The sequence below is a fragment of the Camponotus vicinus genome, unplaced genomic scaffold (assembly GCF_025532165.1).
Source record: "Camponotus vicinus isolate PSW18456_S1 unplaced genomic scaffold, iyCamVici1.0 SCAF_6, whole genome shotgun sequence".
NCBI lineage: Eukaryota > Metazoa > Arthropoda > Insecta > Hymenoptera > Formicidae > Camponotus > Camponotus vicinus.
The window spans coordinates 9837253-9864132 of NW_028141978.1; the positions used below are offsets into that span (position 1 = coordinate 9837253).

General features: G+C 26.1%; 1 protein-coding gene across 5 annotated transcripts; it reads right to left on the minus strand.

Moving 5' to 3' along the window:
- Positions 1-248: 248 nt before the first annotated feature.
- LOC145973038 (scavenger receptor class B member 1) lies at positions 249-25730 on the minus strand. Of its 5 annotated transcripts, XM_083102163.1 has the most exons (11): positions 25429-25730; positions 18743-18837; positions 14056-14147; positions 11938-12098; positions 11625-11769; positions 9828-10028; positions 5711-5871; positions 4406-4689; positions 3213-3331; positions 2261-2386; positions 249-1562 (listed from the first exon to the last, which is right to left on the minus strand). In XM_083102163.1, the coding sequence occupies exons 2-11, from the start codon at positions 18774-18776 to the stop codon at positions 1245-1247; spliced, it is 1641 nt and encodes a 546-aa protein (XP_082958289.1). In that variant the 5' UTR covers positions 18777-18837; positions 25429-25730; the 3' UTR covers positions 249-1244. The 5 variants fall into 5 exon arrangements, with proteins under 5 accessions (XP_082958289.1, XP_082958293.1, XP_082958291.1 ...); XM_083102167.1 differs by lacking the exons at positions 14056-14147; positions 18743-18837; positions 25429-25730 and adding an exon at positions 12552-12606; XM_083102165.1 differs by lacking the exons at positions 14056-14147; positions 25429-25730 and having other exon boundaries at positions 251-1562; positions 18743-18821.
- Positions 25731-26880: the final 1150 nt, after the last annotated feature.

Below are 26880 nucleotides of genomic sequence, written 5' to 3' on the forward strand. Positions count from 1 at the left end.
AAAATAAAACTATTTCAAAATACTATATATACATATATATGTGTATATATATATATATATATATATTTACATTAATTTTTAAGAAAAAAAATTCTGCTATCGTCTGCTAAAGTTTTTTAAGCTACATTATTCAAAATTATTTAATTATAAAAAATCAATATATTATCTTACAGTTTCATAATTATTATATTCACAATCTGCAAAAATTAATAATATATTCACAAATATATATATAAATATATATATAAATAATATATTCACAATAATAATATATTCACAATTCTTTATAAAAAAAATAATATTATAGTATTACACATTTGCATAACAAAAATTTATGCTAAATGAAAGTGTAAACTTTATTATAATAACAAAAAGTATATTAATAATAATCGGTTATTTCTAATCTATTAAAAAAAAAATTTTATCATGTTCCCAGAAATGAAATATATTATTAAAATTTTACGTAATCAATTAATTTAAATGTATATGTGAACTGTGTGTATGTGTAATAGCTTGTATATAATCTCACGCTCTTAATTCCAATTGATTTGAATATATTTATTATAAGACTTGGGTAATTATTTTACTAAGTATAAATTAAAAATACAATTAAAATCAGAAATTTGTACGATAGAAACATTTAAAATCTTATCTATGCTTATCTACATTTTCTCGTGGTCAAATTATTAAAATAAAATATAATATAATAATTAAACAAAATATTATTTCTTACACATTGTACGTAAATTATCGTACGAAAATTAAACATACTATCATTGTATATACATGTACATTTAATCGCATATATTATTTAAATCTTTCTCTCATGCTATGGCATTAATAATTATTATGCGATTTTGTGTCGTTTCGATATTGCGAATCATAAAAGATCGCAAGAAGATTCCATCAGTTTGCTTCATTTTAAGCTAATTACATCAAATTCACGATAAAACATAGAATTACAAAAAGACATCAATTACCCTTCTGCATTTTTATTAATACTTAATCGCATACCCAAAAATATTTATCTCTAATTAATTATAATCGCGAGTTTATACATGTATTCTTAACTCGTCAGAACCGAACAATTTCTTAACAATTCTTCTCAAACTATCTCATTGTCAGTTTTTCTCACTACCAAGTGACAACCGTAAAATAAATAGACAAGCATCGCAGGACGTATTAAAGATATGCAATTTAAAATATAAAAATATAAAATTAATAATATAAAAATGTAAGATCTGTTAAGAATATGAAGATTCTACTGTAAACAGATCGGTCTTTGATGTGATCTTTTTAATTACTGGTAAAATATTTATCGAAGTATATTGGCGATTACACAGAGGTATTCTTAAGTCGGGATTATTAAGACTTCTGATCGCTTCTTGCTCTTGTTCCTGTGGTTGTTTATTGAATATCCGTAAAGTGAACGTGAGCGATAACACTATCATCATCGTCCCAATAATACCAAGCAGATATATCAATACCGTCTGTGCGAATGGTAGTATTTGCAGCATTAATATTAACAGAATATGTAGGTGCGTCGGCAAAAACGGAATATACTGAAAAGAAAAGATTTATATTTGTTACATGATTTGCTGATTACATATATGATAAAGGCAAATAATATTATTTATGACAATACATATTATTAATCTATATTTTTTAAATCAAAAATCATAAATATACACACACATATATTGTGTTGTGTGTATTTATAATTTAGAAATGTTACATTATGTAATAGGAGGAAGAGATAAATTATATCTGCATCTAAAAAAGAGATAGAGAGTAGAGACGTATATATTTTAAATATTTAAATCATACGTATTGAAAAAGATTAATGTAAACAAAATTTATAAATTTATAATTATAATAAAAATAAACGAATATACCAATTATGTAATTTAAATTTATAAGCACATTCAATATAAAAAAAGATGAGTATAAATCATCTGTGTTTGATAGTATCTGTGTTTGGTATTATGAAATTAAATGAGCCGATCAAAATACAGATTAAAACATTTAGATTTAACTTGACTTGAACATAATCAGTGATTTCGTAATTATTCTTATTAATACATGCTTGACGTTATGCAATATTTTTTTATAACCATAATGTTGCTCAACAAACCGTCGTTAGTAGATCCAATAAAAGGAGCAGTTTAGAGAAAGCGGAGAGATATATAATCCCCTTCATAATCTTCGCAGGAAAACGGGATTTTTATACATCGATTGCGAAACGATGCAGATTACTCACCATATCGGTCCAAAATATAGGTATTGTGATGCCATTAAAAGCTGCAATCTTAGAGTTGTAGCGTGTGGAATACATTATCAAATTTGTTTGCATCCTTGAATGCACATTTATAGGCACACCAAATGCCTGAAAAAATAACATCGCGGAAATGAGAAGTTTGCATTTATATTTACAAATTACCGCTAAAGAAAATCTAGATATAAAATTTTAGATTTAACTAAACAATTTATTTTAATTTCAATTTAATTGTATAATAATTTTTATTTCTGTTTATAAAAACTGAAAAGATATATAATTATATTGAAAAAATTATTTCTTAAATCATACATTTGGAATAATAGAAGAGATTTTAATTTTGTTATTTATAAGAACACTCTTTGATTGCTGTTAATGTTTTTATGAGAAAGCATTTAATATGACAAAAACATTTGATATCACATTTGTATCAGCATTTGATACCAAATATGTTGCAATTAAAATCTAATTATCCCGTAAGGAAAGTCTTTGAATTAATAGTCTTTGAATTATTACATAGATTACAAGTGTTAGATAAGACTGAAATAGTATTGAATAACTTAACAGTAAACAGCTTTCGAGCGTGTTCTTTATACGCATAATTCTGAGGAATGATGTCATGCGATTGAATAATCTGCATGTAGGACTTATACAACTTTAATTATACAAAACTTGAATGCTATGAGTTTATTTGTTGTAAATGTAATCTCCAATATTTGCTACCAATAAAAATTATTCCAAATCTTTTTATTAAATTTGAAATTTTTACTAACAAGTTAAGATCTTTTTAAATTTTTACGTTTTTAAAAAATTATATTAAAAAATTAATTACATAAAAAGTTATATTAAAGTAATTTTTAATTTTATGATTTGCATGTAACATATGTCTTAAATATTATATAAGTATTGTGTTTTTCAAATATTTAATATTATTTACTTGTTGCAATATTGCGAAAGATTCATGTTTTTCTCGATCTGGTTTAAGACCTTCTATATCCTCCAGCAAACTCGGATCGGCATCGAGAAAATGTGGAAGAGATACAGCTGCTGGGATATCTAAAAATAAGAAAAATCAAGTCATGAATAATTTATTAAATTTTTTTTTTTTTTATACTATATCTCAGGGTGATCAAATGTATATTCGCAATTATCTACATTGAATGACGAAATATCTCAAAGCTACGACAATTTATGACAAGTCCAAGGCAAAAGACCAGACGAAAGGTTACTACATAAATTCATGCCTTCAAAGCAACAATAAAATGTATGTAATGTAATGATATTATAATAATAGGAGTAATATTTTGAGACTTATTTGTTGCAAAATTGCAATTTGTTAAAAAGTTATGACCATTTATCAACGATAAATTGCGAGTTGACTTTACGAGGCTGCAAAATTAAATCTTTTAATAATGTCGCATTTATAACGTTAGTGCGGAGTAGTGAAATGTTTTTCAAAGTTTACGTTTTGAATGAAACGTTTAAAGTACGTAGCGAAATGAATGTTTTAGAAACATAGTAAATGCTAGCATTGAAGCAACGTTTATAAAGTCGCAAAGAAAACGTTTCATACGAAATGTTACTTGAACGTTACAAAACATTTCATTTGTGACGTTCCGAATTGACAAATTAAATGCGGAAAAACAACGTTTCTGGTACGTTCTACGAACTGACACTAATAAAACGTTAATTTGAGACGTTTACGGAACCTTTTATTACCGTTACATGTAAACGTTTCAAATTTGCTTAATTACAGTCGAAATGTGACGTTACCAGAAAGTTACATGTTTAGCGGGTATATATATTACATACATAGTCATTCATGCATTGAGAGAGTTTATATTTTTAACAGACATATTAAAATAATAATCTAAATTAATAAATGCAAAGAGTGTAATAAAAATAATAAACATATAATCATAAGTGAAAAAGCTTAAATCGTTGCAATTCTTAAATTCTTAATAAAAAAAAAAATATATATATATATATATATATATTATTCTTATATGTGTTCAAATTATAACTTAATTATGATAAAGAAAATAGAAGAAAAATACTGATATAAGGGCTGACAAACACGTCATAATAGCATTTCAAGCTCACCGAACCTTAGTTTGATAGGATACGTACCGTAATAACAAGGTGTTAAATTACATAGTCCTCTTTTCATACAAGTTTTCATCTTGCGGCAATAGCATTCATTGTCCGAGTTCCTATCAGGTGGCTCAGCGAAGTCATCTGCGAGAGTATAGAGATATCCTGGTAAACCATCTTTTGTTACTTCTTCCTTGAATTTAATCGGTAGCGTTCGACAAAATGCTTTCCTGAACACTCTGAAAATGGCACGCTTATCCATATATGGAGGGAATATGATACCTTCCGTAGCACCTTGAACTGTATTGCAAATTGAATTTCTAAAATGAAAAAATTAACACTAAAGTTGTTTCATTAAATGAATAGAAAAAATATAAAAATATTAAATAATTGTCATTAAATAGTTATTTCATTGTGACCATTGGCTGGCTGGATATATATATATTTGGCTAAATGTATGTGTGTGTGTTTTACACATGATTTATATAAATATTTATATAAATATTTCATTAAATAAATCTCAATATTGAAATAAACTTAATGTAATATTAATGTATAATATAATTAACGTGTGATAATAACTCACAAACACATTAATTAAAGTAAAAAATATATTTGAAATCTCTATTCTAATAAAATCTCTATCGAATCTACTTTTTTAAAATTGCTTTTTTAATTAATGCTTTATTAATATTTATTAATACAATTTTTTTAATTTTAAAATATTTTTAATTTTAAATATTGTTATATATATATATATATATATATATATATATATATATATATAGATTAAATTTTATTTATATTACATTATTTTTTCAACTGCGTCATTACGAAGACAAGTCGAGAAGAATAAATACAATTATTTTAAAGAAAAATTTCAAAGATTTGTATAAATCTCTCGTGATATCATGAAAATGCGCAGTAGCGAATTGTCGAATATTTTCATCGAATACATTGATATTTTAATAATTCTTGACATAATATTTGTGGATCGGAATAATCTTTGTCACTTGTGTTTGTATGCAGTCGTTTATATTTGTACAGTCAAAGACGTTTTGACATAATGTGTTGTTTGATTTTTAACAAAAGTCTCAAAAGTCAACAAAAGTTGATTTTTATATTCATGGAAATGCCACTTAGCACCTTTGAACAGAATAATACGGTATCGTATGTCTTTTTGTTTTATATTCTATTTTTGTATATATGTAATTCGCTTGACACAATGCAAAATTTTACATGAACGATGAAATGAAAAATATATCAATAAGTAAATGTTTATCTGTCTAAAGAAAAAAAATGCACTTTTCCGCAACATAATCATTGAAACTACGTTTTTACCCTTCTCGAGTCTTATTGTCCTCTGTTTCAATATATCCCCATTGCGCCAATCCGGGACTGCCATTGTATTTGTCGATGCTGAGATATCGTCCTTTTTCATTCACCATATCAGAATTTTTTCCAAGATTTATCGTCACGATATTCTCTCCCTCGTCATACATCTAAATAGAATAAAAAGATATATACAGATAGATTTCACAATTATATTTTAAAATTTATTTGGTTTCATATAAATTTTATGACCTACCGAGAAACACCGAGAGAGAAATGTCATTTTTTTTGGAATTAACTTGATTTATCTATGTTTTAATTATTTATTTTAATTATTATTAAAAAATTATATATATTTATTTAATTCTGTAATATCGGATTTAATTTTTGTTTTTTATTTTATGTATAAAAAATTAATAGTTTACTAAAAAAATTAAAAATGTTTTTATCGTTCTGGAAATAGTTTATTGTGATACTTATGTAATAATTTCAGCGCAATTTTAGTTATCGGAGAAGCACCGTTTTCAATTTAATTTTTATATTATTAAAAATATAATTTTCAATTATAAATTATTTTACAGCAATTTGCAACAAAAACGCATGTAAGACATAAGGGCCCTTCTTTTCATCTCATTACATGTAATATGTAATATTTTCTTATATTATTTCTTCTTAAATTATATGTTATAATATGCATGGAAAATGTCTCTAATAATATATTATTCAAATTCTGCATAAATTGACATATTTCGATTGTATTCTGTGCGTATGTGTAAAAAATTCCGTACTCATAAATAAGCGATAATATCTTTAAACATTAAATGCACTATTTGAATTATTAATGTAACGAGAGAAAGGTCCGGAAATCATGTCCCTTGAGACCGTATAGTGCTAAAAGTCGTTAATACTAACCTCATGAACCCTGAAACGAGCGTATATAAATGGTGAAAGGATCGGAGTGACTCGCAATAATTGCGAAAAGCGACAACAGTTCAACATTCGAGAGTTTATGACAATATTTTAATTTTCTTTTACATTAGCATATAATTTTGATTAGGTTGAAATTATGAAATTATATCTATTATACTTAATTTGGAAAATCTTAGTTTAAGAAAATATAATAGTATTTAGAAAAAATTTTTCAAGATATCTTTTCTTATCGTAATTTATAAAATACTGTTTATAAAATACTATCTATAAAAGAAACAATAAATAAATACGTATGTAATAGAACCACATTATACAAGTTTTAGCAAGGAAAGAATTAAAATAATAGAAATAAACTAATATTAATGAATTATAAAATAAGTTCCAAATAACATTTCTAAATTTTGAAGAAATAATGTTATAAAATTGAAAAATATGAAAAATATATATAAACATATTTTAATTAAACATTATAATATATACAATTATTTGCTGATCGTTTGCATAAAACAGTATAATGTGAATGCTTACATGGACGCATAAATTTCAGACTTGCTATGTGGAAATAACAATTTTATTTAATTATATGAACAAACATATATATCAAAGTTAAATAATTCAACTCAATATTCTTGCGCTCTAAATATATTATTTTGTTTCTATACAAAAATATTCTGAAAAAAATATCTTCAAAAAAGTCCTTGAGATGATATTATTTATGATATTACTTTCAAAAATCAATTCGTATATATTAAAGAACCGGTTTCTTTTTTTGGATATGTATGATTATGAATGATCTATTTTAATAACCGCGACGGTGCGACACAGCACCGACGGTCAAGAATAATAGCTTTCTTATTCAGTTTTTTTTTATATGTCCAAACAAATTGTTCCAATGACGTAAGTAAACGTATCTATTTGGAAGATGCAATAAATGCAGCAAACATCTAAAATCAACTTTTTGCATAAAAAATAAAATACATGTAATTTCGAAGTGGCATATCACTTGGAAAATTTGATAATTGCAATAATAGTTAATGAATAAAAAATAATTAATTAGTTTTTTATTGTTAAAGTCATTAATATGAATTTTTCCTAGAATATGTGCTGAAAACTGTATAATTGTTAAAATACTCATTTTTATCTTCTTAATCAAAATTTACAAAACATCATTTACTAATAAAAGAATCTATTTAAACATATTTAAATTAACTAATGTATTTTTTCTTGCTTACTATATTTGAGAATAATTAAATATAAATTTAGAGAAGATCAATTTTGATTACTATTATGTATTTCAATATTTTTTTCTTTCAAAGATCACAAGGCATAATTGCAAATAATAATAATTGGTATATTTTGTGCAAAATCGAAAGTATGTTTTAAGAAAACGCATTATAACCAATTTGATCGCTAATTTTATAATACGACTAATTAAAAGTTTTTGTTTCTGAATAAATTTTACTTTGACACTTTGGTTATCACATTTTTCCATTTGCTTTTAAACTATATCTTAAAGCATAAATTCAATGGAAATAAACACACGAAATCGACGAAGTTATAATTTTTGTGTTTTTAATAAAGATTATTCGTGTTATATTATATGTTTATAATTAATTTATTATAATTATATTGATTATAATTAATTTCAATAAAAATTAAGTTGTTAATAGATTTATTGATTAAACATGCTCAACGAGAGAGTAATTAAATTGTAAACTGTCAATAGGTTTCCTGTTCAATAAATATAAACAAAAAATTATAACTTTTTTTGTAAACAAAATACATTAAAATGTATTTTGTTCCAAATTACTAAACTTGCTAGTGTTTAAATAAAAAAGAATGTTTGAAAAACATAAATGCTTGATGTATAGATGAATACATTTAATTAAAAAAATGTCAATTTTATGTAATTTGTCATACACTAATAAATGCTTGAACACATCCTACAAATAAATAAAGATGTTAAAGTTTCTTGTATGTAATAAAAAGAAAAAAGCTTAAATAGTAATTTAAAAAAAGCATATGTAGTTTCTACAATTTTTTACAATTTGGTTATGTCTTACATGGAGCGCGTCAAATATACTAAGAATATTTTTACAAGATTAAAATTCATAATACTAAGCAAATTAAAGATAATTTTACTTACAGAGAAATTTAACTATCTTGGTCATAAATATATAATAAATTATAAGATTCTGTTGCTTTTAGTTTTTTATTTTTATTGAATAAATAAATACTGAAATAGTACCGAATAAATAAATAAGTAAATTGTAATATATTTTTTGTAACAGATTAAAGAAATAACGTTTTTAACCCTTTCGTATTTCCGGCTTTCTCAAAAGAGATGCGTTTCATATAAAGACGGTTTTATAGGTTTTTGAGTATTGATTCCAAATTTATTATCAAAATTTAAATTCAAAATGGCAGATTTAAAATGGCGGCTATAAAAAGCTGAAATATCGATATATTTAAAATATGAACTTGGATTTTATTTTTTTAAATATGTATCTTTTTCCTGATTATACACACACGCTCGACTCGCGACATGATATACTTCCTTTTGCAAGCCGCGCATCTACCGTAAAACTCTTCCGGATGCCCGTCGCACGTATCGTCTTACTTCACGCACACTTTGATTACATGTAGAAACTATATATATATATATATATATATATATATATATATATATATATATATATATATATTGTAATATTTATCATAATAAAGTTGTAATCACATTTATGTAAAATTTTAAGTTTATAATTAGCGCATCAATTCTATGATTTTTCGACATAATATACGATTATTCTTTACTATCTAAAAGTTTGATTTTTTGCAAAGTTTAAATAACTATATTTTATTGCAAATATTACATTTCAAAGTACGTTATTTTTTTATAGTTTGAACCTTCGTCTTTTAAAACAAGTCAAGGTAAAAGTCAATGAGATTATTTCTTTAAAAGTTATAATTTTTTTCGTAGGTAGGACATATATATCCCGGAGATACGAAAAGATTAAAATAGATGTTTCCCGCTGATATATGCGCATTATAATCAGAATTGAAAAAAATATCTCTTTAATCATTTTTTTTATGTCTGCATACATTGTGATTTAATGATTAGTATATTCAATAATTTTTTATAGTATTAAGCATTTTTCAGGGTTTTATTATGATAGATATAAGCCAATTTATTTACCCGATCAAGAAGACCGAATTTTTGAAAATTAATAAAGTTTGGCACGATCCCACTAGCCAATGTCACCATTGAATCTTCATATCCCCACAGATAGTCATATACTGAGATATTCAGGATTGGTTTGGCACCCATCACATTCGCCAGTTGTACCAAAGGATAGTTCACTAAAAATCCGACATCGTGTAAAGCGGATGAAACACCCTGCAGCAGAAAAATCTCAATGCGTACAGAACTAATCGTAAATACATTATAAGCAGTATGTAATTGTAAATAATATATGTTTTAATAAGCAAGATCAAATCATTATTTCCAATTGTCTACAGCTTAAGTGTAACTGTATAAGAAAAGGTACGAAACTGCAGTCATATTAATTCACAACTCTTAACACCACAAGCTTGCGATTATATACATAATTTATATACATAATTTATTTTTATACGATACGCATAAAATCTATGAGCAAAAAGACGCAAATTACTTTAATTACACTTAATTATTCAAAAAATTAAAAAAAAAGTGGCATAAGAGCCAACGCGCGGTAGTTGGAGCGCAGAGAAGCAACAACACTTCTTTCTTTTTTCAATATTAGTTTATTAAAAAACACATTATATTGTAATAACAAAAAGCGAACGTTTCGGATCATCTTTTTACAGTTCGTCATCGAATCTCGAATCGACATGAGGCGCACAGCGGCATACTATATTATTAATTGTAAACAGTGCGGAATCTGATCTGCTGTGACGTCGCATAGCATAACTATAGTATATTTAATTGACTGTTGGAAGCAGAGCGTTTACTAGACCTCCGCGGGATGCAATTTAGCGTCACCTACGCGTCGAGAACAAATTCGTTTAATGTAACGCGTCACTATCTGTAATATATATTGTTAACATCGCGCTGAAGAAGGATCAAAAAATGATCCGAAACGTTCGCTTTTTGTTATTATAATGTGTTTTTTAATAAACTAATATTGAAAAAAGAAAGAAGTGTTGTTGCTTCTCTGCGCTCCAACTACCGCGCGTTGGCTCTTATGCCATTTTCTTTTTAATTTTTTGATTACTTGAGCCAAATCTCTAATTATTAAACTTAATTATTCCTAATTGTTTTACAAGTAACAGAAAAATTGCGTGTAAAACGATCACAATTACAATTAAAAGATATTTCTGAATAAAATAAAGATTACTTGATTATTATAATAAAGTTAATATTGCTTAATTAATAAAATTAATATATTGTAGGTAAAATTTTACAAATTAAATATTGAATTTTCCCGTGCATTAAATTGTGTGTGTGCGTGTGCGTGTGCGTGTGCGTGTGCGTGCGTGCGTGCGTGCGTGCGTGCGTGCGTGCGTGCGTGCGTGCGTGCGTGCGTGCGTGCGTGTGTGTGTGTGTGTGTGTGTGTGTGTGTGTGTGTGTGTGTGTGTGTGTGTGTGTGTGTGTGTGTGTGTGTGTGTGTAATAACAAAGATTCGTTAAATTCACATAAAAAAAATTTAATAAATCTACATTATTCTTTTTTTCATAGAATTCTTTTTAAAAAATTAATAACAAGACATGTATGTATATTTCTGAAATATTTTCTGTTTTTAAAAAAATTCTATATACATCTGATATGACAAAAAGAAAATAGATTTAGTGAATTTTTATGCTTTTTTACTATATATTACTATTAAATAGCTATGCTTTTGGCAATAATTAAAAAATTTATTTTAAATTCGGCTCTTACATATAATTAAGAAGTTTTATTGTTAGAATTATTTAATATCGATGCAATAAATCCTATCTTCACTACGCTTACCAAAAGGGGTATATTCGGAACATTGAGCATGTCCTTCGCAGGATTGTTAACTGACATTTCGGGTACGTAAACTATCTTCCTTCTGGGGATGTAGGTAAGTGTGCCATTATCGTTAAACGTGATGTTATCGTTTTCAAGGAATTCTCTGCATCAAATATTTGACATAATTTTCCAAAAATTATTTATAAAAAATATCTTTCATATATGTATTATTCACAATATAAACATCCACAAAATTTCATATATGTATATATATACATAATATTTTATGTTAACAAAATGTATAATAATTAAGCAAGACACACAAGCTTACTGATAGACATATGGTCCAACCTCTTGAACTTTGAGCTTCTCCTTGCCGCTTAGAAACTCTACTGGATTAGTAATGTTAAATATATACACATTTAAATATACATCAATAGGTGGTTTCTTCCACATTGAGAAGAGAAAAGAGTGCGGTGTCAGTTGTGTATTCTATAAAAATAGTAAATTTTTTTTCCATATAAATATATTTAATAAATTAGAAAATTATTTTTCTTGCAGTTTAGATATAATTTGTTACATATATATTAGGTGAGCAAAAAAGTTCTGAGCTTTAGATTTCATACAATCAAAACAACAATTTAAATTTTATTTATCTTCCCGCCCTTTTGCGGTTTTAAAGCGTTGACATTTGGCTTTTTAAAATGTCGTGCTGTTTGGCGTTTGATACACATAACCTCAAAAATCAGTAATGTTTACGATGGCAATAACAAAAGAGCATATTCGATTTTCCATCCACTTCGCGTTTCATCTGAAAAAAAATGCTGCTGCAGCCGGGTGAAACAATCACAGCAGACCGCTATCAACAACAAATGACCAATATGAGCGATGCGATAGAGAAAAAGAGGCCATTTACTGGCCATGGAAGTCGTCAAGTAATCCTACTTCATGACAATACCCGACCACATGTTGCGAAAGCGACTCAGGACTATATCTTTGCGTCAGGCTGGGAACTTCTCCCGCACGCGGCGTATAGCCCAGACATGGCGCCTTCCGATTACTATCTATTTCGGTCGCTGCAGCATTACTTGGCTGATACACATTTCGTGAGACATGAAGAGATACGAAAATGCATTGATGACTTTATCGCTTCGAAGCCGGTGAGCTTTTATCACCAAGGAATTCGCAAACTACCCGAAAGATGGCAAAAGGTCATCGAAACTTGCAAACGGGGAATATTTCGCTGATTAATATTTTGTTGTTTGTTTTTTAATAAAGATTGAATTTTGCAAAAAAAAGCTCAGAACTTCTTTGCTCACCTAATACATATATATACATATACATATATATACATATATATATATATATATATATATATATATATATACATACATATATATATATATATATACAGGGTGACCCATTTTAACTTAGGCAGCCAAATAACTCGAAAAATAAGCAAGATAGAGAAAAATGTTTTAGACAAAAGTTGTATGGTTTCGAGGGGGCCATAAGATGGTATCATTGGTTTGACCTTGAGGAGTCATTTGAAGGTCACGTGAAGGTCACTTCAATTTTTTTAAATGGAATACCCTATATATTTTTGTACATTCTTGTAGCTTATTTCGAGAGCTTTCCAAAACACTATAATTAAGTACATTTTCGTTAAGTACTTTTTGAGTTATGATGCTTGAAATAATTTCTTAATTTTACATAAACCGTAAAATATCTTGTAAAATATTCATTTTTCGATTATCTTACCTTAATACTTTTATGTACAAAATAATGAGAGGAATCAATTGGTGTAAAGAAAACACATAGTTGTTTTTAAGAAAAAATATGGAATTGTTAATTGCAAATTACATATTTTTTCTTCGAAACAACTATGTGTTTTCTTTACACCAATTGATTCCTCTCATTATTTTGTACATAAAACTATTAAGGTAAGGTAATCGAAAAATGAATATTTTACAAGATATTTTACGGTTTATGTAAAATTAAGAAATTATTTCAAGCCTCATAACTCAAAAAGTACTTAACGAAAATGTACTTAATTATAGTGTTTTGGAAAGCTCTCGAGATGAGCTACAAGAATGTATAAAAATATATAGGATGTTCCATTTAAAAAAATTGAAGTGACCTTCACGTGACCTTCAAATGACTCTTCAAGGTCAAACCAATGATACCATCTTATGGCCCCCTCGAAACCATACAACTTTTGTCTAAAACATTTTTCTCTATCTTGCTTATTTTTCGAGTTATTTGGCTGCCTAAGTTAAAATGGGTCACCCTGTATATATATATATGTATGTATCAAATTACAATAATATAATAAGATTAGTTGATTTATATTTTTCTATAGTAGAATTTTTTCTTTACGTAATTTTTTTACATTTTACTTGTTTTTCCACATTGATATTAGTATCATCTATTAATTATATATACTCACATATTCTATTAACATATTTATGGGATCCACAACATAAATTACGTAAGTTAAAAAATTACATACGATGCCCAACGTAAATAAAATGATGCATTCTAAAAAAGAAAAATATTTTGTTTAATGAGAGATCAAGCTCTTTTTATGCTATATATTATCACGAAATATTTTGCGTAAAAATCTAGTTATTTTATTATATGTATATTGTATGTGAATATGTATGGATGTGTGCGAGTGCGAGTGCGAGTGTGCGTGCGTGTGCGTGTTAGTGTGTGCGTGCGTGCGTGCGTGCGTGCGTGCGTGCGTGCGTGCGTGCGTGCGTGCGTGTGTGTGTGTGTGTGTGTGTGTGTGTGTGTGTGTGTGTGTGTGTATGCAAAAATTGTAACAAGCCGAGAAATTAAGAGAATTAAAGTAAATGATTAATTGATTTCTCCAAATCATTTCGAATGGATAAGGTACTATTATTAGCTATCACTATCAGTAGTTTAATATTATTTGATTTAAATTTGCGCATTATTTGATTTAAATTTAAATTTGATGCAATTATATAATGTTACACGATTTTATTGTTCGATAAATTCTACATTTATATGTCTCTGTATGTATATATATTTATATGTATCTGTATTTATCCTCAATGATTCTAATTTTAAAGAATGTCGATAGTTATATAACGATATCGTTTATTGATAACCTATTGACTTTTCATATTTGTAACAGATTTCTAAAAAACTGCGGCATATTATATTACTAAAATTATATAAAGAGTTATATATGCTATGTATGATGATTTCTTTATTATATATTGACAACAATTATAATCATAATAAAATGGGTCAACATTTATCTTAAGAATAAATAGATATGGATTAAAGCATCATAAATGTCAACATTTAAACTTGAAAATTTAATTAAAATGTTGACATAGATACTGTGTACTATACATATTGTTTCTACAATTAGTAATATTACTAAAATTAGTAATATTATAATTTTTTATTGCAAATTTATGTATTTAATATCAAAACTTCCTCTAAATTTTTATTGTTTTATTTAATTTTTTATTGATAATAATAAATATAAACTTTTGTATAATATAATAATATAACTTTCGTATAATATAAATAATAGTATAACCTAATATTTTTAAACGTATTTTTCCTTCAATATTTTAATTTAAATTCTGAGACATTTTATTATTTTAACTAGATCATCTGGACATCTATTCATAAATTCTTCGTTTCTTATTTGTCAGATCTATCTTTTAAAAATTTATATAACATGCCAAAACGGATAAAGTTTTTTTACTTATAAAAGTAATTATAATTGTTTTAATTTGATACCAATTTAGCGATTAAATAACTGAGAGCACATATAACTTAACACGTTCCATACCGCGTGGGTCGTGTATGCTTCACTCTAAGTTCACTAAACTTTAAGTTCAAGCTTTTTTATATAGTGCATCTTAACTTTTACGCCTTTTTCTTCATAATTATGATTTTTGTAGTATTATAAATATTATGAGGAATATGCCATAGCCAAGGGCGTCCGCAGCATTTTTTCCAGGAGGGAGCATGAAGTATCATTTATTGTTATCTGGCGACTCGTTGCTAATATGCAAGCAATGAGTTGGGGGCAATAAGCGTGAATCGGATCGAAATGTGATCGAGATGTAAATCCCAGCACGTTTATTCAAAGAAAGAGTATGTAAATGCCAAATTTTTTGCTGATTCCAAATTCCAGGGGAGGGCAAATGCCCCATCTTGCCCCCCTCTCCGGACGCCCATAGCCAGCATTACACAACACTATGATAACGTGGGGGATAAAAAATCGATCCGACATCTAAAATCGGCCCGGCATGAAACATTTAAACATATTAAGTTTTAGATACATTAACGTGTGCAGCTGATTTTTGGTACACAAGTTGACAAACGCAAAAATTTAAAAATAATATTAAACATGTTTGATGAATCGTTGTTTACCACTTCGTGCTTTTTCGTGCTAAAAAGTAAATCTTTTGGCACGTTTTTGCCTGTTATTTATCTTCGATTTTGCTTGTTAATCGGAATTTAATTCGGCACATCGGATCGTTGTGTATATCTATATGTAACTCGTTAACCACATGCAACGATCCTTTCGCTGCCAGCTTGTCAAGGTAGCGTTTAAAATCCTAGTAGATCACTAACGCAATCTTTCAAAGTGAATTCCCGGAATGTCGAAAAAAAGAGAGAAAGAAAGAGAGAGAGAGAGAGAGAGAAAAAAAGGAAATACAAATTTGTTGCAAGATATTAAATATCGCTTACTTCTTTTAGCAATAATTATATCTTACATTAATTATTGATAATTTTTAAAACAATAAACTACAATACTTAGTTTTAGAAATTTTATTAAAATTTGAATTAACAATATTAAAATTTTAGCTAGAAAAGATAAAATTAAGAAATAAAAAATTGTTTAATTTTTTTGACACATTATTTTGAAATTCTAAAATCTTGAAAAAATATATTAACAAATTGAGAAAGAAACATAAATATCAAAAATATATCATAAAAAATTTCTCAAAGCTTTTTTAGTTATTAGTCCATAATACATAATTTGTATTAATTTTATTTATATCAATTGACTAAAAAATTAAATTTATTATTATATTTATGCTCAATATATAAGATCTGTTTATTGATAACGTCGGAAAAATAAGATGTCATCGTATTTATTAAGCAGTGAATATTTTTTCTATCCGCAGGGTCATATATACAAGTACAGCTTTGCGAATATCCTTTCTTACATTCTTCTAAGAATCTTATTTGTAAAGATACGTCTAATTTACATTTCAAAAACATGTAGAATATATTCCTTGAACCTTGGAATGCTATGAATGTCGAATTGTCGTTTCACGCAATTTATAATACACATTTTCTCCATTTAAAAAATTGTTGTAAGAAAGAAATCAGATAAATTGTGCGGGATTCTCTAAAATTCTAAATAAAAGCTTAAAAAAATTCAAGCTAAAAGTTTTTTAAATTTATCAAAAACACATTTTCAATGGATATTGAATTTTTAAAGCTATTAATCGTAATAAATAAAGATATTCTTGTTAATGTTAATCCTTAAATGTTTTATGTCAAAAGACTTGTTAACTGTTTACAGGAAGTCTTTTCGAAAATCAATCTTCGATAGGCTTGCAGAATAAAACAAAGAAAACAGAAAAAATGTTTTATTATATACAAAAAATGCTTACATATATACACTACTTTTTCACATACGAAACGAATTGAAATTGAGATGTTTGCCATAGCGCACAAGTTTTTATATGCCTTCATCAGTAGCGCTAAACTAGAATCTCAGTCAATTTCTAGCATTGCTTATCAGCTCCTCATTGCTCCCGAATCGCTGATAAAATGATCGAAAATCGAAAATGCCCCATCGGAACTTCTGAGGCAGTAGAAATTTCACCATCAATTCTGTAAGCCAAGTCTTGCAACGACTTTCATCTGTTCACATGCATGAAAATGCAGCTAGGAGCGTAGCGATTCGAGAGGACAACAAGGAGTTCATGAGCAATATTAGGAATTGAGAGTTGGGCTGAGATTCCAATTTGGCAGTATCGTACTTTGACATACAAAAGCTTACATCGCGCGCGTTATGACAAGTGTTTTAATTCGGATGGTGATTATATCGAAAAATAATGCATGGTATATATAAGTAACTTTTATATATAATAAAATATTTTTCCTCTTTCTTGTTTTATTTTGTAAGCCTATCACAGATTGATTTCCGAATAACCTTCATACGATAATTTTATAATTTCTAGATATCGTATATCTATAGATCGTGTCCTAAGATGCTTAATCTGTAGAGTAGATAACAGCTTACCTTGACTCGGATTCTGTAGTATTATCTGCGTAAAATATAATAAAAGGGGCCAATCGAGGTCACTACGTTCATTACGTTCATGAAATCTTTGATTTGACCAGACTGTCGCTATATAAAGATTCGTACGACGCTATGACCGGCGATTTCACGATAAAAATAGGTATGCGTTTATTAGAATGTTTTTATGTGCGCCGTTGAGCAATTTTATTTTACTTGATTTTATCTTTTATGAGAGATTTCATAGTAATGTAATATAATTTTATAGTAACATAATGATTTTATCTTTTATGATTTCATAGTAATATATGATAGTAATATGATTCATAGTAATATATGATTGTTTGTAGGAAATAAAATTAAAATAACATTTGTTTGTGTGTATATAAATTTATGATGATTTAAGATTTATAAGATAATATTGCTGTGCTATTTTTTTAAGTAAAACCGTAGAATCAAAGTAAGATTTATAATAGTCGCACTTTTGTAATATTTACGTAAAATAAATCTATCAGCTTTATCGCTTATTTTCATAGAAAATACATGATGATGCATGAATAACAAGTAAATATAACAAATTATATAATTATGCATGATTAAGTAAAGCGATTCCAAATCCAATTTCCAAGATATCACAATTTAAAATTATTATTAATAAGAATTTATAGAAATTATAATTCAATTTATGATACAAATATGCCATGAACGCTTAGCATCATATTTTGAATTGCTATGTGATCTAATGATTATAATTATCATCATTATTTTTAAGCGAATTTAATCCATGCATCCTCTCTCACATTGTAAATTAGAGATTACTCACTCTTAAATTGTTGTAATACGATCATCGATTTCATGGTTGATTTTTTCGTTTTATTGTCCTCCTTGTTACTTTGACTAATTTTACTTTGTAAAATCCTGAAATAAAAGTAAAATTAGCCCATTACGCAAATCAAAGAATAGAATTAGTAAACTAAGATACAACAGTATACAAATTATTGCAAGAATGTTATCAAACTAATTGAATATATTCATTAACATATTTGTCAAAAATGTTTATACTTTTCATAAATTAGTATATAAGAAATAATTTTGAGAAAGAGAGAAAAGAAGAGAAGACTGCTCACTTATCAAATTTGTTTTACATTTCCTTCATAATTAAATACAATCGAAAAAAATTGTTACATATAAATATTCTTTCTTTATTAATTGCGCTATTATATAATCTCATATCTTCATTAATAATTTATTTTTGTCAAAAAATATCCAAAATTAATTAACTATATTAGTAAATTTAATAGATATCTTTAAATCAAGTTTCGTATGAATCAATTCGGCTCATTATAGCTACGTAAGCCTATGACCACGCGGCACTATTTGTTCATAGAATCGATTCATACAAGTAAATTTAAACGACATTCACCATAAGTTTGCCAATGCTATTAGCATGTTGCTCATATTTGCATAACAGTCATAGTTCTATTCCCTTCCTTGTAAACTCCACGGACATTTTTTCCTATTCTGTTTCTCCAGCGAATTGACTTATGAGAGGACGATGTCAAATTATTCCATTATGAAATGCGTCATTAAGATATATATGATGTATGATATCGGAAATATTAGCAATGTTAATATTACTTTGTTCATCTAAATTTGTATCTGTTTTGCAATGACATATAATAGCACAAAACATATACTTAATATAGCCATCTATTGAATGTAATTTATTATATATATATATAATTTGTTATATATATGTATATATAATAAATTACATTCAATAGATGGCTATATTAAGTATATGTTTTGTGCTATTATATGTCATTGCAAAACAGATACAAATTTAGATGAACAAAGTAATATTAACATTGCTAATATTTCCGATATCATACATCATATATATCTTAATGATGCATTTCATAATGGCATAATTTGACATCGTCCTCTCATAAGTTAATTCGCTGGAGAAACAGAATAGGAAAAAATGTATATATAAATATATATATATATATATATATATATATATATATATATATATATATATATATATTTATTCATTTATTTTAATCCAATAAAAATAAATTTTTTACCTATTTTATTAATTTAAAAATTATTTATTTTAATTAAATTATTAATTAATTTAGTAAAATTATTTATTTTAATATCCATTGCATGTGTGTCTTAAATTTTAAAAATTATGAAAATCAAAATAAAATAAGGAATATACTATATTGTTCTGTGTGTGTATAATTTTTATAATTAATATCTTTTATATTGACATAAAAAATTATAACAAAATAAAACAACAAAAATTCAAATTATTTAACTCTCTTGAATTATAGATCTTTCTTTCTTTCTCTCTAATAATATTTTTATAACAAAAATGTTCAATAAATGTTCAATAAATGTTCAATAAATGTTCAAGAAATATTACTAATGCTAAATGCAACGCAATATGCTTAATCGAATTGTTATCGCTTACGTACATATTACATTTCTTGCTTCCTACAATGTTAAAGATTATCCTTGGAAATGTTGATTACAATTATCTTCCATTATACGACTACACTTATAATATATTAGACAATGAATACATGAATGATCGTTATTCATAATGCATACATTACATAGCAGTTTGGTAACAAAACATGCGTAAAACATCATTAATTCACGTCATCTAGTTCATGCTTAAGTTCACGATCAACAATGAAGGCTTCTTCTCGCATACACTTTACTGATTAAAAGCAGTATTAATTATAAATCTGTGAAACTCGTGTTAATGAACTTTTTTTTAAATTATACTTAGAAATGTATAATAAAACATATATTTTTTCATTTTTTTATATTTAATAAAACTTATTTTTTATATATAATTTAAGTTTATTTATAATTTTTAGTCTTTCATATAATAACTTTTAATTTTTAATTTTTCATGTAATAACTTTTTGCAATTTTTAAATTATCAATTATGTTACTAACTGATATTAATATATTAATTATTAAGAACACAATGTGGATTAAATAACAATAAGATAGTAATTTTAGTATCCCATATAGCATCTATGTTCAAAAGACATTCAGAGAACATCCTGAAGATGTCCAATCACCTAAAAATGTCTTCGGGATATCTTCTGGACGTCTTTTGGATATGCATGTCATACTATATTTCGTGTAAGTAAATGTAATATCAGATCAAGATCAAGCACATTCTATAAATGTTCCAGATTGTTCTGTACTATCTCGACTGACATTTAAATTTGATAATTTCGTTATTATGGAGACTCTTATAGTAACTTTCGCCTGATTTAATCTTGTAATAATTATTTAATTACGCTTATGTATATATTTTGTTACATGTGCGTAATGTAATTCTTTTTAATTTGATGTAAGTATAAATTCTTCTTGAATAAATACACTTTTAACAATGGCATATAAAGTTAATTAGAATTTTATCATTATTTATTTTCTGCAATTCTGGTTGATCTTTTCATATATGTATGTTCTTTTATATGTATACAATATATATATACAGGGTGTCCCGAAACTACCGCTTGATATTTTAAAGGCAAATTCTCTGGCCAATTTAAAAACGATTTTTCCTCAGCGAAAATGTCGCGGCACTAATAGTTTTCGAGTTATAAACGATTGAAAATAAAGGGTTTTTCGCAAATTAAGCCTTATGGGAATAAAATATTAATAAAGTCACATTCTTTAGTTAATTTTAGGTAGAGTTTACTTTAATAGAATTTTCATTTAAGGCTTAGTTAGAAAGATACATGATGACAAAAATTGGGAATATGCAAAAAATAATGATCTCCCTCGACATTTTCGCTGAGGAAAAATCGTTTTTTTTTAAATTGGCCAGAGAATCTGCCTTTAAAATATCTCGCGGTAGTTTCGGGATACCCTGTATATTATTATATTTATACGATAATTATCATTTTATTATATTATTATTTTATATATGTATGTGTGTGTGTGTGTGTGTGTGTGTATGCAAAAATTGTAACAAGCCGAGAAATTAAGAGAATTAAAGTAACTATATTTATTTTAGATTTTATTTATTATAAAAAGTTTGATCGCATTTTGATAATTTCACAAGCGTTAAAAATTAATAATTATATACATGTAATAAATAAATAAATATGTATATATATTTTATTTATTTATTTTTATAAGACATATAATATATAACACACACAACATATATAAACTACATTTTTTGCTTTTGTACGAAATCCATTTATGCATATTTATTAATATTCATGAATTCGTTTCTTATTTTTCATAAATAAGAAGGATTTTTTTGTAGTCTATTTAAATATGTTTTTGTAGTCAACGATATATATTCAATATTTTATGAAAGGTTTTTAAATAACTTTATCTTGAATCTGTTAATAGAGAAGTAAATTTTAAAAATATGCTCATATTGCAAGTTATATATAAAGATGGTATTTAAAATATATATTGACATGACAAAGAATCCGTCAAGATCCTAGCTTGTGTTATAAGCCATGTGTCGAAGCCAGTCGGAAATGAATGCTTGAACGACTAATATCTAATTTCAAGTTTACGTAAATGTCTATAAAGAAACTTATCACTATTATAATTAGCCTTATTATGAACGCATAAATCTATAAAAATTATATGTTTATAAATATGTCTGTATACAAACTGTATCTGTGTAGATTTTCATAATATTTAGATTTATAATGGACTAAATGTGATTGTTTAATAAATATATTTCATATTGATGACTTTCACAATTCAGTCTACGGATTTAGTTTTCATTTTTAAAAGAAATATGGAATATTTTATCATTAAAAGATAAATAATTATTATGTCTAACATTATGTTATCATGTTATAACCTACTGATAGCCTACAAAATCTAATGATTCTGTGATCATTCTTTATATTGGTTATATTTCTACTTTATATATATATTTTATACTTTATCTTATAGCATATTTTACATTTTATGTTTCTTTGTTTTTATAATAATACTAACAATCTTATAAATATTTTAGAACATTCCCAATAATCGTATATATAAAACAAATTCGGCAATACAAATGTTAAAATTTAATCACGATTAAAAATTTTTATACTTGTAATTTACAAAAGTATAAAGAATTATATTGGAAATTATCTAAAATTTTAATTTCATAGATTTTATATAATTATGTTTTATTTATAATAATATAAGTTGATAAGTATTAAAATATTTAATTATAGCAAATTTTGACCTTTAAAAATGTACTTTTAATTACAGCAGCTATGTTTGAGCAAATTCGCAATATATGAATGCATGATGAATGTTTGACTAATATTTTTGTGATTATAGATTTAAAAAAAAATCTAATCACAATTAATATATACAATCATATTATATCATTTATATAGTATTATGTATTTATATAGCATATATATTTAATATTCCTAATATTATAATATTATTATAATATCAAGTCTCCATTTCGCTGCCAAAAGTAGATTTTATTGTTAAAAAGAAATCTTTAACATATCATATCAGTGATGTGAGTTTTGACATCAAGGTTTTTTACTTCCCATTACATTATTATCGAACAAAAACATTCAAAACCCGATAATCTTATCCTATGTATTATATATTTACATCTAAAGAAAGCGCTATGATGGAAGAATTATTTTAAGAATTATTTTGTTGTGTAACACGCGTAATCGAAAAACAGGACACATAAATTATCAACAAGTATCATACGAGATTGTATGCTATGCGATTATGTGATTGTAAATAAAAATATGATATCTATTTTATTATTTGCGTTTTAATAAAAGTAAATTTTTATTGCGCGTGTACTCTTTTATATACAAGATTTTATTATATAAGAGAGAAAACGTTCAAAATATTATAATGTATTACATTAATAAATTACATACACAAATAAAGAGAATTGATTGAGATATAATATTTATATATACACCAATATTCATAATATAAAATTAATAATACAAAAAAGATATACAAATAAGTATCTTACAAGAGATAATATATGTTTTCTTTTATTAATTTAATTGTAATATAATAACTGAATTTGTTAGCATACAAAAACTCTGCTGATTATACTGAAAGACATAACTGTTAAGAAATAGAATTTTTGTATGAAAATAAATATAAAACATTCTTGCATAGGAATATTCTAGCAATAGCGAAACGTTTATCAGTTGATATAGAAACGTATTTCATTTTTACATATAGTATAACGTAGATATAATAAATATTTCTGCTAATCAAACTCTTTAGAGAAAAAATTGATCTCAAATCATCTAACATATTTAAATGTTCTTATTCATTAAATAGTGAGAATTTGTAATAAATGTCATAAATACACGTAAAAGAAATTCAAAATTTCAAGATTTCAATTATCTACTTTTTCTATTTTTACATGCTTTAATTATGACAATATTATTATTGTTTAGCTGATAAAAAGCGAAATATTAACACAAATATTAATTGAAATTTTAAAAGTTATAACAATATTATTAAACGAGAAATTATACGTATGGGAATGTATCAAATAAATATCTATCAACACACACACATATATATACGAGGTTCGTCTATTAAATAACTGAATTAATTTTTTTTAATTTTTTGTATAGGTGCTAACTATTAAAGAATAATGTTTTAAAGTTTAAGTTCGATCTATCAACTATAAATATTTTATTATCGAACCTACGCATGAAATATGTCGAAATATATCGAAAAAAGTCAGTAAAAATTTGCAAAAATATAATTATATCTTACATTGAAGAAAAGAGTAAATATCATATATTGTGGAAAACTTGAAGAAAAACGCAATATATGACAAATATATGAAATGTTAAGAGAGATTTTGTAGGATGATTGTTTAATGACTAATTTTTTAGAATGATTATCACGTTACACAAGTTTTTGAGTGGCTTAGAAGATTTAAGGACGATTGCAAAGAAAGACAACGAGCGATTGAGATATCTTTACGAAAACATCTGTGTCATAGAATCTTGAAATGAGTGTGCAAATTATTGAAAACTGATGCGAATGTGATCGTGAAAATATTAATGGAAAAATTCGAATATTTCTGAAGATATGATTTTTTTCGCAACATTTTACACAAGAATTTGAATATTACTCATGGATTATTATTTGGAATATAGTTTGACCTGCTATATTCATTTGATTCGGCATCCTGTCTCTATTTCCAAAAATCTGTTTTGAAAATTCGAATGATAGAAATTTACTACAATAGCATTCTGACAATCCAAGAGATCAAAAGAGTGATCAAAATGATTTTGAAAGAGGACCTTCAAAAATCAATTCACTCAGTAATTGATCGTATCCAACACGATGCCAAAAGGATAATTTTGAATAAAATAAATAAATTTTGTTATTACGATTATCATTTCATTTTTAAACATAGTTTTAGTCTGATTAGTTAATAGACGCACGTCGTATATATATGTATTTCTATACAACACAATTACGCACTTTTTGTTTACTGCAAGGGATGCGCCAGCAGGATGCGCGAGATAGTTTGCGTGATAATGGAATTGACACTTTCACGTCGAAGTCGATGCTTACTTTTTACAATTATTTTCGTGCATCCGCGCGAAAACAAACTTGATGAGCATTAAATAAAAAAAAAACATTCACTGAAGCACATTTACTTTGAGATTTACAAATAGAGAATTTCGGAAAATCGCGATAGAAATATTGTATTCGCCGATTGTATATTCTCTGAGCGAATCGCCACTGTCGTTGATACAATTTCCGTCTTTTCCAATCGTACGAATAATGCGTACGGAACCTGTATGCAGTCCCCTTTATACCATCGTTCCTCTTTATACCGTTCGTTAATGGTAAACTTCTCCCTCTCCATTCCTTTTAGATCCAGTGCAGCAGCCGGTTGTAGCAGTCTCATGAGCTGTTACATTTGCTCGTGATTCATATTAAAAATCTATAATTGATTAAAAATTAGGATAGAATACTTTATGCATATATATCTAATATTAATATTTATTTATTAATATTAATATTTAGTCAGTAAAATATTCTAGATTGCATATTATTCTAGACTACATTGATGGAAAATTATCAAAATTAGATTACATAAAACTAAATTTTTTCTGTTTAAAAATTTTAATTTAAAGTAAGAAAATGCAGTGTCAAGGATTTTATCATTTCTTGTATAAAAAAATCAAATCCTCTGTCATACCTTTTATTACCGAGAAAAGAATAACCACATTCTTACCATTAATATTTTCTCGTCGCGAGAGAAGATGGTGTAAAAAAAATATAAAAAATCCAAATTGCTCATGGGCAAATTCCAAACAACGGTACTAAAAAGTCAGAAGGCATGAAATCTGCATTCCAGTTGAGTATCGCTTACCTTTTTTTAATTTTTACATGTAAATTGGAAATATACAGATACTTTACAGATATATATACAAGAGAAAATGTTACTAAAATCAATAAAATTTTAAAGATTCAGATTTAATAAATAGTCACGTAGTGTTCTAGCATTATTATTTAATTTCTATCATTATTACTATATTAAATATATGTATTATCAGATCATATTGATAAAGATATATTATCATCAAATATCAGAAGACAGAATCTTTCGCGTGCGCGAATTGGTAGAGTTATGTAAAGATTCAACAATCATTTCATGATATTAAAATTGGCTTGTCGCACCAAGATATAATCTGTTTTTCAAAATGGCTTTCAATTAGCTCTTTCAATAGTTTTCAATAGCCAATTTCTTTGAATTTTAAGAAAAGAAGAAGAAGAAGAAAAGAAGAAAGATTCTGTCTTCTGATATTTGATGATAATATATCTTTATCAATATGATCTGATAATACATATATTTAATATAGTAATAATGATAGAAATTAAATAATAATGCTAGAACACTACGTGACTATTTATTAAATCTGA